This window comes from Haliotis asinina, chromosome 6, assembly GCF_037392515.1.
Source record: "Haliotis asinina isolate JCU_RB_2024 chromosome 6, JCU_Hal_asi_v2, whole genome shotgun sequence".
In the NCBI taxonomy this organism is placed as follows: domain Eukaryota; kingdom Metazoa; phylum Mollusca; class Gastropoda; order Lepetellida; family Haliotidae; genus Haliotis; species Haliotis asinina.
In genome coordinates this window covers 33,400,690-33,418,089 of record NC_090285.1, presented here as the reverse complement: position 1 = coordinate 33,418,089, position 17,400 = coordinate 33,400,690, and the positions used below count along the sequence as shown (strand labels likewise).

The window sequence follows — 17,400 nt, the reverse complement described above, 5'->3', positions numbered from 1 at the left end:
ATTATGTCATTACTGACCAGCCCGTGTTTATGAGCCAGGATGTTTGGTGATGATGTCGTTGTCTGTAGTAGTGTAGTTCCCCTTATCTAGGCACATCCATGACATCAACGATGAAGCATCTGGTATACCTTGCCCCCGTAAAGATGGAATGAATGTAAAAGTGATTCATGCGATGAGAAATAAGCATAACATATACCCAAATCAATTAGTAATCCCAAGTATAACACATGTTATATCAACCGATGATTGAGTAGCCAGAAACAAAGTTACTTCCGCCATCAGAACTGCCAAACAATTGTTCGAGTCTAAAACTGAAGACTATTGCTACTAACTCGCTCGGTACCAAAACGCGGTGACACCTGACCAAAGCGTTCATTAAAACACGCAACGATGATCATTTTGAACATGTATTTTCAACGATACAGTCTATAATGACCCCGGATAAATCGCAGACGTTTTCAATGAATACTCTACTGCTCAGTCGACTATTGAAGATCCAAACAGAGATCTGCTCGTTACCCAGGTTCTATACAACTCGATATTATTCAAGAGATATTTTATTGTCATTGGACACATCAAAAGCGTTTGGTCCGGATGGAATAGGAAACAAAGTACTTAGATATACCTTGAATAGTCTATCCCCTACACTTACGAAGTTATTCAACTTATCGCCCAACCAATTTTTCCCCTGTTCGTGGAAAGAAGCATCGGTAATACCTGTTCACAAGAAAGATAGTGTACTTGAATGTTCAAACTATCGCCCTGTCGCACTCACATCTTGCTTATCGAAAGTCATTGAGAAATATGTAATTAAATATATTTAAATTTCAATTTCCTAAGACAGAACAACATACTGACAAATCTACAATCACGTTTCATGCCGGGAGATTCCACAACAAATCAGTTAACCTATTTGTATAATTTCATAGCTAATGCTCTTGACGAAGGAAAGTAATTTAAAGCTGTCTTCTACGATGTAAATAAAATCATTTGATAAGGTCTTGCACCGACAAATTATTTCATAAACTGTAAACTTGTGGTATCCAAGGCAAACTGTTAAAATGGTTTCGACAGTTATTTAGAAAGTACAATGAGTTGCAATTAACGGGTATAATATGACAAGAAAACTGTACAAGCTGAGTACCCCAGGACTCAGTCCTTAGACCACTTGTTTTCTTAATATTTATTAATGACACCATATGTGATATTGATTGTAACATTTGTCTCTTTGAGGATGACACTTCATTATATGTTATCGTGGAAGATCCATCAGTTGCTGCTACTTGTCTTAACAACGATCTAAATAAAATGTCACAATGGGCCCGTAAGCAGTAGGTTACATTTCAAATCAAATAGAAACGAAACTACTTACTTCTCGCGTAAAGCGAAACCGTCTCCAAAACTGAACCTTCTCATGGACGGAACAATCATATAGGAAGTTTAAAGTCATTAACACTTAGGATTAACACTCACGAGTGCCTGTACATGGAATGGTAACTCCAGTGATTTCGTTGGTAACATTCGCCCCATGATCAGTTGTCTGAGAAGTTTTAAATATCGAATATCACGTAAAACCTTGGACGTTATGTATACGTTCTATATTTTGGTAATATTTGACTATTGTTAGCGCATTTGAGGTAACTGTACGTCTGAGCAATCGCGTATACATGTATTAGAAAACTGAAATCGTGATGCTCTGCGAACTACATGTGGGGCAGTTGGTGGCACCTCATAACAAACTTTATATTACTTTTATAATACTTTCTTCTGTGTAGAAGATACATGCATCCTCGGTGATACATACACCATCGGTGATAATGCTTTCCTCTGTGTAGAAGGTACATGTACCCTGGTGATAATCCTTTCTTCTGTGTAGAAGATACATGCACCCTGGTGATAATCCTTTCTTCTGTGTAGAAGACACATGCACCCTCGGTGATAATCTCGGAGATAATAGTCTCTTTTGTGTTGAAGATGCATACATCCCCGATGATAATACTTTCTTCTGTGTAGAAGATACATGCACCCTGGTGATAATCCTTTCTTCTGTGTAGAAGATACATGCACCCTGGTGATAATCCTTTCTTCTGTGTAGAAGATACATGCACCCTCGGTGATAATACTTTCTTCTGTGTAGAAGATACACGCATACTCGGTGATAATACTTTCTTCTTTGTAGAAGATACACGCACACTCGTTGATAATACTTTCTTCTGTGTAGAAGATACACGCACCCTGGTGATAATAGTCTCTTCTGTCTAGAAGATGCACACATCCCCGGTGATAATTCTTTCTTCTGTGTAGAAGATACAGACACCCTCAGTGATGATACTTTCTTCTGTGTAGAAGATACATACGGTCTCGGTGATAATATTTTCTTCTGAGTGGGACATGCATACATCCCCGGTGATAATATTTTCTTCTGAGTAGAAGATACATATGCACCATCGGCAATAATACATTGTTCTTTGTAGAAGATACACGCATCCTTGGTGATAATACTTTCTTCCGTGTAGAAGACACATACACCCTCGGTGATAATGCTTTCTTCTGTGTAGAAGATACACGCATCCTCGTTGATAATACTTTCTTCTGTGTAGAAGATACATACACCTTCGGTGATAATGCTTTCTTGTTTGTAAAAGATACACGCATCCTCGTTGATAATACTTTCTTCTGTGTAGAAGATACGCGCATCCTCGTTGATAATAGTCTCTTCTGGGTAGAAGACGCATACATCCCCGGTGATAATACTTTTTTCTGTGTAGAAGATACATGCACCCTCGGTGATAATACTTTCTTCTGTGTAGAAGATACACGCATACTCGGTGATAATACTTTCTTCTTTGTAGAAGATACACGCACACTCGTTGATAATACTTTCTTCTGTGTAGAAGATACACGCACCCTGGTGATAATAGTCTCTTCTGTCTAGAAGATGCACACATCCCCGGTGATAATTCTTTCTTCTGTGTAGAAGATACAGACACCCTCAGTGATGATACTTTCTTCTGTGTAGAAGATACATACGGTCTCGGTGATAATATTTTCTTCTGAGTGGGACATGCATACATCCCCGGTGATAATATTTTCTTCTGAGTAGAAGATACATATGCACCATCGGCAATAATACATTGTTCTTTGTAGAAGATACACGCATCCTTGGTGATAATACTTTCTTCCGTGTAGAAGACACATACACCCTCGGTGATAATGCTTTCTTCTGTGTAGAAGATACACGCATCCTCGTTGATAATACTTTCTTCTGTGTAGAAGATACATACACCTTCGGTGATAATGCTTTCTTGTTTGTAAAAGATACACGCATCCTCGTTGATAATACTTTCTTCTGTGTAGAAGATACGCGCATCCTCGTTGATAATAGTCTCTTCTGGGTAGAAGACGCATACATCCCCGGTGATAATACTTTTTTCTGTGTAGAAGATACACGCAAACTCGGTGATAATACTTTCTTCTTTGTAGAAGATACACGCACACTCGTTGATAATACTTTCTTCTGTGTAGAAGATACATACGCCCTCGTTGATAATACTTTCTTCTTTGTAGAAGGTACATGCATCCTCGTTGATAATACTTTCATCTGTGTCGAAGATACACGCATCCCCGGTGATAATAGTCTCTTCTGGGTAGAAGACGCATACATCCCCGGTGATAATACTTTTTTCTGTGTAGAAGATACACGCAAACTCGGTGATAATACTTTCTTCTGTGTAGAAGATACATACGCCCTCGTTGATAATACTTTCTTCTTTGTAGAAGGTACACGCATCCTCGTTGATAATACTTTCTTCTGTGTCGAAGATACACGCATCCCCGGTGATAATAGTCTCTTCTGGGTAGAAGACGCATACATCACCGGTGATAATACTTTCTTCTGTGTAGAAAATACATACGCCCTCGTTGATAATACTTTCTTCTGTGTAGAAGATACATACGCCCTCGTTGATAATACTTTCTTCTTTGTAGAAGATACAGGCACCCTCGGTGTTCATGCTTTCTTCTGTGTAGTAGATACATTACATCCTCGTTGATAAGACTTACTTCTGTGTAGAAGATACATGCGTTATCGGTGATAAAACTATCTTCTGTGTAGAATAAAGTAGGTGATAATAGTCTCTTCTGGGTAGAAGATGCATACATCCCCAGTGATAATACTTTCTTCTGTGTAGAAGATACACGCACCATTGGTGATAATACCTTCTTCTTTGTAGAAGATACACGCATCCTCGTTGATAATACTTTCTTCTGTGTAGAAGATACAGACACCCTCGGTGATCATGCTTTCTTCTGTGTAGTAGATATATTATATCCTCGTTGATAAGACTTACTTCTGTGTAGAAGATACATACGTTATCGGTGATAATACTTTCTTCTGTGTAGAAGATACATACGTCCTCTGTGGTAAGACTTACTTCTGTGTAGAAGATACATACGTCCTCTTTCTCCAATGTACTTTCAAAAACACAATAGTTAACGATAATCTCCCGAATCTCGTGATAATCGTGTTTTGTCGAGTAATCAAAAATAGTGGCTGGCCTGCTTTATTCAAAAGTATCATCTACATAAAAAATATATATCTGTGTATTTCTATGTAGTTGTAAGTGTTATGAACGTCTATGGTATATATTATATACTATGTCCATAATGCCCTTCCATAGTTCTATTTTACGCTTCTCTTTTGAACAGTATCCTGGAAGCTAAATTCTTGATCACAAGTGAATAGAATATTATCATGAGTGTTGTCTTTGTGTGTCACTTCAACACACGTCTGACCTGGCCCTCTGCCATGCTTCACCTATACTATAGACGAATACAAAGTTGAAAGAAGGTCGATGGTGTTGATAACGGTGTTAGGCTTCCTTTAGCCGTGTCAAACCTTAATTCCCAGATTCCGCCGGGTAATGACTAATGTGAACATAATGTCACCGGCTTTTCTCATTTACCAGCCATGGCAAATCACCAACGGCATGTGTGCGATGTGGCGTAGCATTCTCGTCCTTGAAGACTGGTTTTGTGTCCAGACCATGGTCAGCGATCCTCTTCAGGATGTTAGTGGTGTACTGTTTTTCATTCACATTTTGTCTGATCACCCCAAAGCCAGTTATGTAAAATGAACGTGTACCTGCTCCAAAATGGTTCACCGTGCGTAGGCAATGTTTCTGCAACGCTAAACAGGAGTTCAGGCGTGTCATCAACAAGTGAAATTCCTTCTGACCATATTACCTTTCTCATGACGTCAAATTCCAGTGCCGTCGAGCTTGACGCCAACCTGGTCGTACTCCATTGTGCACATGGGATACTTAACGGGGGTCTCACATATCACCTCGTTCTACACCCGGTCGATCTTACTCCTTCGGTTGAGTAATCGGTGATCTGGAAGCCATTTTCTTGCCACACTAGTTGAAACGTCACGATCCTTGGTCAACTGGTGATACCTCACCTGTCGGCTAATAGTCAGTGGAGACGACCAGTATTTCCTACAATAACATGTCAAAATTCGAAAAATAATAACTAGCAATAACTGAGTAGTTGGCACATGTTGAAGATTACTTATTTCCTTTTTAACAACGAATTCGATTTACTTTTCGCGCAGTAAGAACGGGTAACAATTCGCCTTTGATCGAGGCAAGTGTATTGTCTCAACCCGGTGGCTAAACAAGTCATACAAACAAACGCAATTATGATATAAGTATATGTGAAAGAGACCCAAAGTAGAAAAAATAGAAAATATGACGGAGTTTTGTTGACATTCAAGTGTGACTTTCATAAGTCTGCTTGTATCAGAACATGTTCATATGGGATCGAATTTAAATAAACAAATTAACTACAGCAAGTCCGCGATTGCATCCAATTTCAGCTTCAGGCTGTTAGGAACTGAGTGTTCCCCCGAGACGACCAGTTCGTGGCGTCATTTTGTCTTCTCCCTGGATCGTCGGCTGCGACATTAATAGTGTCAGGGATGCAACACTGACTGAGACGTTTTTGGTTTTGTCCACGTTTTATGTTTTGCTTCTACCACCCGGAAGACGTCTGGAGAACGTTACGTTTGAAACTCGCCAAAGGCAATCTGACTGCACATCGCACTTCTTGGAGAGTGAGTGTACATTCTCCAGGTCACAATATGTAATGGCATTGTTTTCATGGAGCGAGGATACTTACACCTCTTATTCATGGGGTCATACAAGATATTTAGAACATATGACCTTCACCTCAATATTCGTTTGTTTCATGAGTGTCTGTCGGTCAGTGACACAATCATGGACCAAATTTGATCACTAATTACTAAATGCTTATAATTTATTCCGTACATTATACCATATATCTGAAAACCACATTTGACCACGTGATCCTGTTAGTCGCCTTTTACGGCAAATGCGGGGTTAGTGAAGATCAATCATAACCTGGGTCTTCACGGGGGAAGTCGCTTAAAGAGGTTTTGTAACGGGTTTGGATTAAATGAGCGTTCGATGGCTAAATAATCACCAAGTATTTTCTGGAACGGGTGGTCGAGATCGTTTGATTGGTCAGATGTGTGTAATTCTATCCCCCAGCGTGAATCGCTCAGTATCCTGCCCAGTCCGTCTTATCAAAACAAGTGCCTTTGCACTTGCATTTGCCGACAGAGATGAGCGCGAAAGAGCGCTGACTCATCATTTCTGTGTATATAACGCGTTTACTATATGTGTTCAACATGTCATATATATTTTAGGATCCTTAAAATATGTGTGAGTGAGTTTAGTTTTGCACCACCCTCAGCAAATATTCCAGCCATATCTAAATAATAGAGTCTGGACCGGACAATCCAGTGATCAACATCATGAGCATCGATCTGCACAATTGGGAACCAATGACATGTGTCAACCAAGTCAGCGAACCTGACCACCCGATCCCGTTGGTCGCCTCTTACGACAAGAATAGTCGCCTTTTATGGCAAGCATGGGTTGCTGGAGGCCTATTCTACCCCGGGACCTTCACGGGTCCCTTAAAATATGAGCACCTGCACGTGTAAGACAGGTGAACGCTGACTTACGATGTTCATTTGCATTTCCAATGCCAGGTTAAATATTGTTTTGAATTCCAGGTTCATCATGGCTATGTCTTAGCATCACCAGGATCCATTGGCTGTGTGGTCGAATCTGATCAACATTGTTATGTCTTAGCACCTTTAGAGCCCATTATAGTCATCTGGAACGCAAAGTTCACCATATATTTTTTAGCACCACCAGTGTCCATTTTAGGGACTTTGAATCAGATGTTACTCATAGTTATGCCTTAGCTCTACCAGGATCCATCAGTATTGAGTTCAAATGCAAGTAACAGTTATGGTTGTGTCTTATCAACACCAGGATCCATTGTAGTGAGTTCAGATCTCGGGTTCTTGATGGCTAGGTCCATCATGGCTACGTTTTGGCAGCGCTAGAATCCACTGTAGTAAGCTCGACCTCGATGTTCATCATGGTGTTGTCTTAGCACCACGAGGATCCACAATAGTGAGTTCGAATCCTAGGTGCATCCATGTCTTAGCTTTACTAGGGTCCATTGGAGGCGTTTGGCCGTCTCGCTAAAGACCCGGGTTCCATTCTCTACATGTTCAAAATTTGGGAAGCCCATGTGTGGTGTCTTCCGCCCTGATATTGCTGGACCAGTGCTTAAAGATACGTAAAACCAAACTCACTCACTATGTATGCCGCATTATAACATCATCCGGGATCCACTGGTAATGAGTTCCAATCCCAGGTTCTTCATGGATGATATGTCTTAGCACCGCCAGGATTTCACGAGTATCTTCACTGCTATTTCTTACTACCCTAGGATGCAATGTAGTGAGGTAGAATCCCAGGTTCTCCATGGTTATGTCTAAGCAAGACCGGGGTCATTTTAGTGAGTTCGAATCCCAGCTTCACCATGGCTATGTCTCAGCAACACCAGGATCCATCAGTATTAAGTTCAAATGCGAGGTCTATTATCGTTATATCTTAGCCACACCAGGATCTATTGTAGAGGGTTTAAATTCATGGTTATTTCTTTGCACCACCAGGATCTTTTGTAGTGAGTTCGAATCTGAGGTTCATCGTGGTTTTGTCTTTGCACCATGGGATCAACTGACTTGGAATCCCAGGATCACCATGGTTAAGTTCGTAGTCTCTCCGCACCATACTACTAGATGATTGGTTCTCTACATCATTATTCTCAAGCTGCTGCATCACTTCCCACAAACACGTAGGCAATGTGCTAACTTACGTTGATCCTGTGGTCCCTGGCTACTATTGAAAAATCTTCAGGCCACTCAGTGATGGGTTTGCAGTGGTCCTGATGACCAGTGAATGTTGTATTGATAATTACGTAAATCTGTTCATGCTGATGGACAGCTAATTGTTGTCCAATAACTGGTCCTGTGGTCTAGTGGAACATTTTGAAAGTTTTTTCCCCCGATAGGAGACAAACGTGGTCAAGTATGGACAATGTGAGTGTGTTGCTTTTATCTCCTTCGCGAAGAAAATAAGCGACAAATCCGTCAAATTAGAATTGACGTTTTCGGCCTTTTCAGCTTATTTAAATTCGCAATGTTTCAAGGCATCTTATGTATCATTATTCGTGTGTTTTGTATATTATTTTTGTCATTTGTTTCGTTTCACTCTTGTTTCACAGGCAGGGTAAGGAATGGCACAACTTCCGGAGTCCCGTGAATGCACAGATGATGCGTGTCCGATCAGCCCAGCATTTCCTGTCGGTCCAAAACGAGGTTGCAGACGACCTGGTGACCCGGATGAAGCAGGACCAGTTTACCCCGCAAGGAATGTCAGAGATGTTTTTTAAGTACGCTTGTGAAAGTAAGTTTTAGTTTTATTCGCGTTACAGATAACGCTATTAAAGAGTCAACCGACACGAAATCTGTTCTTGAATCTGTATGAATAGGAACACTGGTCATATTAGAAGAAACTGGAGGTCTTCGAGGATACATCGAATTCGTTATAGATGAGGGTACCTTAATGCATTCACTACAGACAGTGTTTAAAATGACTTGTTAGAATTTTTTGATAATGATATTTTATTCAGTATCCTGATTATGCCGAGAAGCTATGTCCTGAAACGTCTGTCTTAATGAGCAAGAAGTTAACACGCGCATGTCTTTGGCAAGTTGGCTGTTAAACGCCTTACTCTGGACATAATCAGTACTGGATCATTCCGTCCATTAATAAACAGCATGAGCATCGTTCTGTATATGGCATACGGTAAGATGTGTCAGCCAAATGAGTTAGCCTGACCTCCCCATCATGTTAGTCGCCTGTTACGACCTTCATGGAATACTGACAACCAATTCTATCCCGGATCATAATGGGCACTTGGCTTAGGATAATGGTGTCTCAGTTTGTCGGACATTCCGGTACTCAGCACCTCTCCGTAAAATCGGAAATGTTGCTAACGGCGTGACTCCACATCATACTTTTGAACTAATTTCTAATCATTGTTGTTCATCAACAGGCATCTGCGTCGTCGCCTTCAACAAACGTCTCGGCTATCTGCGACGAGACGTCGACATGTACCCGGAGAAGCTGCAGTCGCTGAAGGACGTCAGAGACATGTTCCGCATTCTAAACGAATGTCTCTACATTCACCCGTTCGTGTTGAGAAACTTTCCTCTCAAAGTCAAAGATGACTACAAAGCCGCGGTGGACAGACTTGTAAGGTAGCTAGACTGCCGCCCGTGTACTAACACCAAACATGCAAAGCTGTCTTCACACTAACACCATACATGCAAATCTATCTCACACTAACACCAAACATACAAAACTATCCTCACACTGACACCACACATGCAAAACTATCCTCACACTAACACCACACATGCAAAACTATCCTCACACATGAATTTTAAATGCACTTTTTTCAATGCAGTCACTGGCTATGTTTCAAATAATGTCAAAAACTGTCGACCATTTCTAATACAGATGATCGCTTGAGAAATCTTGTTGAGGAGCGAAGAGCATTAATTGGAAGTTAACTAATTACAAGACTTAACAAATGAGTTGGTAACGCGACACATTTTGGATGAATTGTTTTCATCCAAATTTGTTAAAATGGATGATGATATACTATCCCCCAAAAGAAACGCATGGACGATTAGTATTTTAAAAAACCTATTCAATACCTACTGTGTCCAAACAAACGTCAAAATATGTAAGAAAAGCTTTGATAACATGGTGCCTTGACTTCGGAGGATATCCAGTCAAATTACACAGAACAGGTTGAAAGAGATTGGTCTGAGAGCCGGCAGACAAGACTTCGGGCCCGTGCTACTTGGTCACCATCGCGCTCAAAGTCTCCGTCATCGAAATGTATCCCCTTGGTTGTACAGACATTACCTTTCTCTAAAATCTGTAAAATTTCATACACTAAAGTCTATTCGTGGACGAATTATACATGTTCGAAAATGCAACAGATTTTTGGCCTATGCGTTTCTTTTTGGGATCGTATTTAAACGATTGCTAGTGAAACTCATAAAACTATGTCCTAAGAATATAGAGGTCAATTTGCACTTCCGGGTTGATGGATCACTTCATGTGTCCTGTGTATTTAATAGTCAAGCCCACGACCTTTATCGTGGCATGCTGGAGGACTTCAGACAGAGCCAGAGTGCCGGCACCGTAGACTCCCAGGAGAAGAATCTGATGCTGTCTTTGCTGATGTCCAACAAGCTGACACTAGACGACATTGGAGCCATCGCCCTCGACCTGTTCAGCGGGGGAACAGACTCGGTAATACTATACTGCTAATACTACTGCTACTAAGGGTGATCATAATACTGCTCCTTCATCACCTGCTACCACTAATAGCCGCTTTAATTGTGATAATAATTATCATCATCATTTACTCTTTCACCTATACATCGACACTCCGTGGAGGACGATGTACTGTGCAGTAACAGGGGAGGACTGATAAACAGGCCGTATCATCTCTAGGGTCAACAAAATTCCGACATGACTCCATATCATCGATAAAGCAATGTATTCAGAACTTCATCACATATACAACACTAACGTGCCCATTATCCCACAGCGTCGTAAATGCTCTGTAGGCTCTGGTATGGTCAGTCGACTGACCAAGTGACGGATAACATGAGTAGCAGTTACGGGTGATGAGTTGGCAACGTCGTCAGTCGTTACATCTTGTCACATTATACCAACGGTTTGTATTCCCTGGTGTGATGTCTCTTTATCATGTAACTTGTCACTGTCAAACTGTCACTTGTTACTGTTTATGTTTGCTATAGGCTTTAGGCCGCGATCAGCAACATTCTACTTATTCGGTGGCGGTCCGTTATTAATCCAGTCTGGCCCAGACGGACCAGTGATCAACAGTAATTGGGATGCGATGACATGTGTCAACCAAATCTGCGGGCCTGGCCACCCGATGTCGTTTATCGGCTTTACTGACAAGCATGGATTGCCTAAGACCAATTCTATTCAATTCACTGATAATTTACTTACAGCCCTACATAGTGAAATGTTGAAAATCCTGCAATGTCATGTGCTATTGCATTTATTTCTCAATGAAAACATCAAACCACGCCCATCCATGGCTGAGTGAGTTTTACGCCGAATTCAACAATATTCCAGCTAAATGGCGGCGGTCTGTAACTCATCAAGTCTGGAAAAGACAACAGAGTATTCAACAACACTAGCATCGATCTAAGCATCTGGGATACGAATTCACGTGTCAACCCAGTCAGCGTGCATGACCAATTGGTCCCACTAGTCGCCTCCCACACACATGGGTGACTGGAGATCAATTCTAACCCGGATATTTACGGGTTCCACATCCGCTAAAGCTGGCTACTTTCATCAGAATTGACTGTCGGAGAATGGCATCTATATTCGAGAGAATTCCCTTTCTTACACACACGTGGGTGAAAACCCCATGTGTGAAATCTGCTATGTGTGTGACGTCACTTCCTATTCCCGTGATTGGCTACTCTAGGTTGATGACTTAGGGTCAGGTTATGACGGACTACTTTCCTGATAAGTTAATCGTGTTTGAATCTCGAAAAAAACCCCCTGTATATCACGCCAAACAGATTAACATCTACCTGCTATTTTCCCGATTGCAAGAAAATCAAGTACAGTGTACATGTATTTATACAATAAAACACAATTAGAAAAATACAACATGAATATGCTTATTTCCTATTTCCTTTTATCTAAATTTTATTAAATTGAGTGTTAATTCTACGGCAGTAGTCTTGAATTCAAAATGGCACGACCAATCAGTGATACCTGTGTAAAAACAATTAGTGAATGTCGCCGTCAGAGATGAAAGCCGAGACACCCCTGTAATATTCAAAGTGTGCAACATTGGTAACTTTGCTGAAAGATGTGAAAAGTGTCACGCATGGTCTTACAAAGTTATATGACACGATAACTTAGTGAGATCGATTTGTTCCTGATTTCTTTGATGAACTGATAAAGATAACGTATTCCACTCATGAATATAATGCTTCCACTTCCATCCCCGAGCTACTGTGTGATTTTAATGTTATCAAATTCCCCCATGACAATCTGAAGCAGTGGATGCTCGTTGAAACAATGTACAACATAGAACGTTTGCAAGGGTCTTTGAGTGCAAATAGCGAAAATGTACAAGGACGGTTAATGTACATATAAATCATTGCCTACAAGATATTCCTCCGACGCGCGTAAGATGTCTTCATGTCACACTGGATGTAATCAACTCACATTTCATACTGAAAACTCTGTAAATTCTGTTTCTTGCACACCATAAAATCGCACCATTTAATGGTCAAATAAATTGAAATTTCATATTTTGCTCATGGTAGCTGCGCAACAATACACATTATAACGTTTATGGATTAAAGACATCATTTGACTTCCTAACCACTAGTCATCTGTATGGTGACCCAAGAAGGTTTCTGCCACGCCACGACTAGAATCAAAAGTTTAAAATAAAAGAAAATTAGAAAATAACTAGAATCGTGTTTCACCGTGTATATCTATGATATGTGTGTTTCATCGTGTATATCTATCAGATATGTGTTTCATCGTGTATATCTATCAGATATGTGTTTCATCGTGTATATCTATCAGATATGTGTTTCATCGTGTATATCTGTCATATATGTGTTTCATCGTGTATATCTATCAGATATGCATTTCATCGTGTATATCTATCAGATATGCGTTTCATCGTGTATATCTATCAGATATGTGTTTCATCGTGTATATCTATGATATATGTGTTTCATCGTGTATATCTATGATATATGTGTTTCATCGTGTATATCTATCAGATATGCGTTTCATCGTGTATATCTATCAGATATGTGTTTCATCGTGTATATCTATCAGATATGTGTTTCATCGTGTATATCTATGATATATGTGTTTCATCGTGTATATCTATCAGATATGCGTTTCATCGTGTATATCTATCAGATATGCATTTCATCGTGTATATCTATCAGATATGTGTTTCATCGTGTACATCTATCAGATATGTGTTTCATTGTGTATATCTATCAGATATGTGTTTCATCGTGTATATCTATCAGATATGTGTTTCATCGTGTATATCTATCAGATATGTGTTTCATCGTGTATATCTATCAGATATGTGTTTCATCGTGTACATCTATCAGATATGTGTTTCATCGTGTATATCTATCAGATATGTGTTTCATCGTGTATATCTATCAGATATGTGTTTCATCGTGTATATCTATCAGATATGTGTTTCATCGTGTACATCTATCAGATATGTGTTTCATCGTGTACATCTATCAGATATGTGTTTCATTGTATATATAAAGACCAGTTGCTATCGCGAAAACTGCAGGTGTAAAGGGTTTTGGGGCACGAGAAACATGTTTCTGTTTGATTGAAGAATGAGTAACATATCAATGAATTGTAATCAGGAAAGTAGTCCGTCATAGCATAACCTTAGGTATTCACAAGGTGTAGCCAGTCACGAGATTAGAAATCGATATGGATCTCACGCATGTGTGATACCTCTTTTCTCACACGGGTTTCTCACCAACGGGTGAGTGAGAATATCTATTTCAGCTTTCATGCCATCTCTATTTCGAGTCCCTAAGCATTCATTTAACAACATGCCCACAGGGCTTGCGGTGTCCCACCTATGTTTTCCTTTGCTTTTTCAGGAATCGAATGCTTGAGTTCATAGGTTATTGGCCATTTTGTTTCAACAGATATCATTCATCATGAATATATCATCATGCATTTCAGATATGGTTGTTAAATTGTTTCTGCTTGTTAATCCATCGACTATTATCCTACTCTGCTACACCTGGTAGTGGCCCTCTCGCCCAGGGTTCCGGTTTGTGTCTCTTTGGCCCCCAGATGCTTTGATCTTGGCTTCCAATTCCGGATTTGCTTCCAGTATGATCTGTTTCTTGTTTTGTCAACGATGGTAGTGAGTTACTTCAAAATGGTAAGCGTCTTATCCATGATCTAACAGAAATACCACACCCTCTCACTTTGAATAAGATGTATGTTATAAAAGTATATGATTGGTCAAGGCTCAGGTAATTACCGGAAGTAACATTCAAAAAAGTATTTTCAACCAATCAAATTGCAGTACAAATAACCTATGCATTATGTGTTCTGCAGACTGCCCGGATGATACAGATGCTGCTGTACGTCCTGGCCCGAAATCCCGATAAGCAAGAGAAGCTGTTCCAGGAGGTGTTTGGCGAACTCGGTCCATGTGGCACCATCACAGCCGCCGCTCTCGACAATATGAAGTACCTTCCCGCGTGCCTGAAAGAAACCTTCAGGTAGGCGTCAGGTGTGGAGGGTATCGAATTTTGTGTAGTCCAAACGATAAACCCTCGGTAGTGATGGCTGTACATCTGACACTCCATCAAACGTATTTCAACCAAATCGTGACAACCGTTGCGTCGGAAATTCACTCAGGATAGAAAATGTTTTACGCCTATGAGATCGTTGACTGATTGTTTTTAATCCTTTGGCTATGACTGTCTGGTTGGCATGTGAAACCATGAGTGTTCTAGTAAACGTAGACGGGGTTTAAGTTGTTTGGGGTGCGTTGCTAAACCTGTTCAATGTTAAATCACATTTCACGATGTCTGAATACCACGCCAATGAATGAAACAAGCATAATTGTTGAGCCCACTGGAAAGATTGAAGCCCCGTATCGTTAAATGTTTGTGTAAACCTGTTAAGTAAACCACCCCAAACGACTATCGACTATTTATCGACAAAGACACTGTCCCAACAATCCTGATCCTCACCATTGGCACCTGCCCCCTCCCCCCCCCCCCCTTACTTATGTGAAAGAATATCAAATTCTATGGATTGTATTCTTCCTTTCTGCAATGGATACGGCGTTTCGGTGTAGATTTTAACATTAATATTGTTATCAAGCAAGGCATCTTCTGCTTGATTACGATGATAGTATCTACACCTAAACCTCGTATTCATGGAGTGAAGAAGTTGATTGCCCATAGGACTTGGATTTCCTTTATCTCCACAAATTCTAAAATGACTCTCAAAGAAGACACTTTTTTGTGCTCCACACCGCCCATGGGATATCTGTGGTCTTACCTGATGATACAACGCCAGCAACAATTTCTGATGACTTTTGATAAAAGGTGCTATTGGACCCGGATAGTTGTTCAGGCTCGGATACATACTGACCGCCGTTGTAATGTGTCTGGAATATTGTCTTGGTGTAAATGTACCTACTCAGTGTGAATGTGAACATTGCAGGTTGTATCACCCTGTTCTGACGGGTACCCAGCGGTATCTGCCTACGGACATCACTCTCCAGGGGTACAGCATACCCGCGGGGGTACGTATACTTACTTAAACTGATCATCATTGTCGCAAGCACCACCATCTATAGCAGTTGCACCAGCATCACCATCTATAGCAGTTGCACCAGCATCACCATCTATAGCAGTTGCACCAGCATCACCATCTATAGCAGTTGCACCAGCATCACCATCTATAGCAGTTGCACCAGCATCACCATCTATAGCAGTTGCACCAGCATCACCATCTATAGCAGTTGCACCAGCATCACCATCTATAGCAGTTGCACCAGCATCACCATCTATAGCAGTTGCACCAGCATCACCATCTATAGCAGTTGCACCAGCATCACCACTATTTGGGTTTTTGGGGTTTCATTTACCTAGTCTGTTTATTTCTCAACATGAATTTGGCCATGCACAATTTATCCTTCATTTCAGATGTTGCAGATCATGGTCATTTTTTTATATATTTTAGTAGTGTGATGCAAAACAAACCAAGTTAAAATTTGTATGTAGACTGTTTGGGATTGTTAGAAAAATAGGTGGTGTCTGTTCTTCCCTGATGCCACAATATAAAATTACACTTCAACGCCACAAACTGACGACACTGTGCTGTCCGTATGAAAGCTGAACACATGTGCGTGCAGGAACCGTCCAATCTCAGGTGTTGTCTAAACCACAAAATTGGACGTTTCAGGCTCAGATCACATATGTTCATGACTGAAAAGTGGTGATGGTTACGAAGAGCTTTAGGCTCGTGCTGTTTTAGAAATAGATGCCAAGTACTTTGTCTCAATATTGCATGCTAAAAATATTCGGGGTCAAAGGTTTCAGTTTCAAGGACGTGTTCCATTGGTAATCTAATGAATGTATGCTGGCATAGGAACAAGAGGACTTGTGTGTCGAAAAGTCAAATAAAGACAACCCAGTAGTTGTTGTTGCACAGCCAGTAGGATGACATATGCAACAGAACTGCACTTTCTGTAGTGATAAAACAACAAAGTCCGTCCACGCGTTATTCAAGTTGAACAGCAGTGTATGAATTCTGCTTGGTTTGGTTTGTTTGTTGCTTGACGCACTATTTCACTTAAATGGCCCATTGAACACGTCATCCATTGAACACGTCATCCATAGAACACAGCATTCATTGAACATGTCATACATTGAATATGTTATCCATTGAATACGTCAAACAGTCAACACCTCATCCATTCAACACGTCAACAATTCAACACGCGTTTTGAATGTTTGGCATGTTGAACATTTGGCGTGTTGAATGGATGAGGTGTTGAATATTTGACGTGTTTAAAGGATGAGGCCATCTTCCATGGAATACGTCATCCATTCAACACGTCATCCACTGAACATGTCAAACATTCAACATTTCATCCACTGAACACGTCTGTGATTACGATCCTACAATAACTGAATATCGAATCAGGTCGATGAGATGCTTTGCAGAATACGTATTGAACGATGATCTAATTTAAGAAATGATTTTGTTTTTACTGAATTTGATACGAATCGCAGTTTCTTTTTCCACAAGTATACACTATTCACATAAT

The 17,400-nt window shown here is 40.5% G+C and overlaps 1 protein-coding gene across 1 annotated transcript in view; it reads left to right on the top strand.

The window, feature by feature from the left end:
- The window catches only part of LOC137287802 (cytochrome P450 10-like), a 28,914-nt gene that overhangs the window by 8,208 nt on the left and 3,306 nt on the right, over window positions 1-17,400 (top strand). Inside the window, exons 3-7 of the mRNA XM_067820191.1 lie at window positions 8,671-8,852; window positions 9,505-9,709; window positions 10,604-10,778; window positions 14,667-14,833; window positions 15,789-15,870. Of these exons, the coding sequence (XP_067676292.1) occupies window positions 8,671-8,852; window positions 9,505-9,709; window positions 10,604-10,778; window positions 14,667-14,833; window positions 15,789-15,870 (811 nt within the window). The remainder of the gene's footprint in view (window positions 1-8,670; window positions 8,853-9,504; window positions 9,710-10,603; window positions 10,779-14,666; window positions 14,834-15,788; window positions 15,871-17,400) is intronic.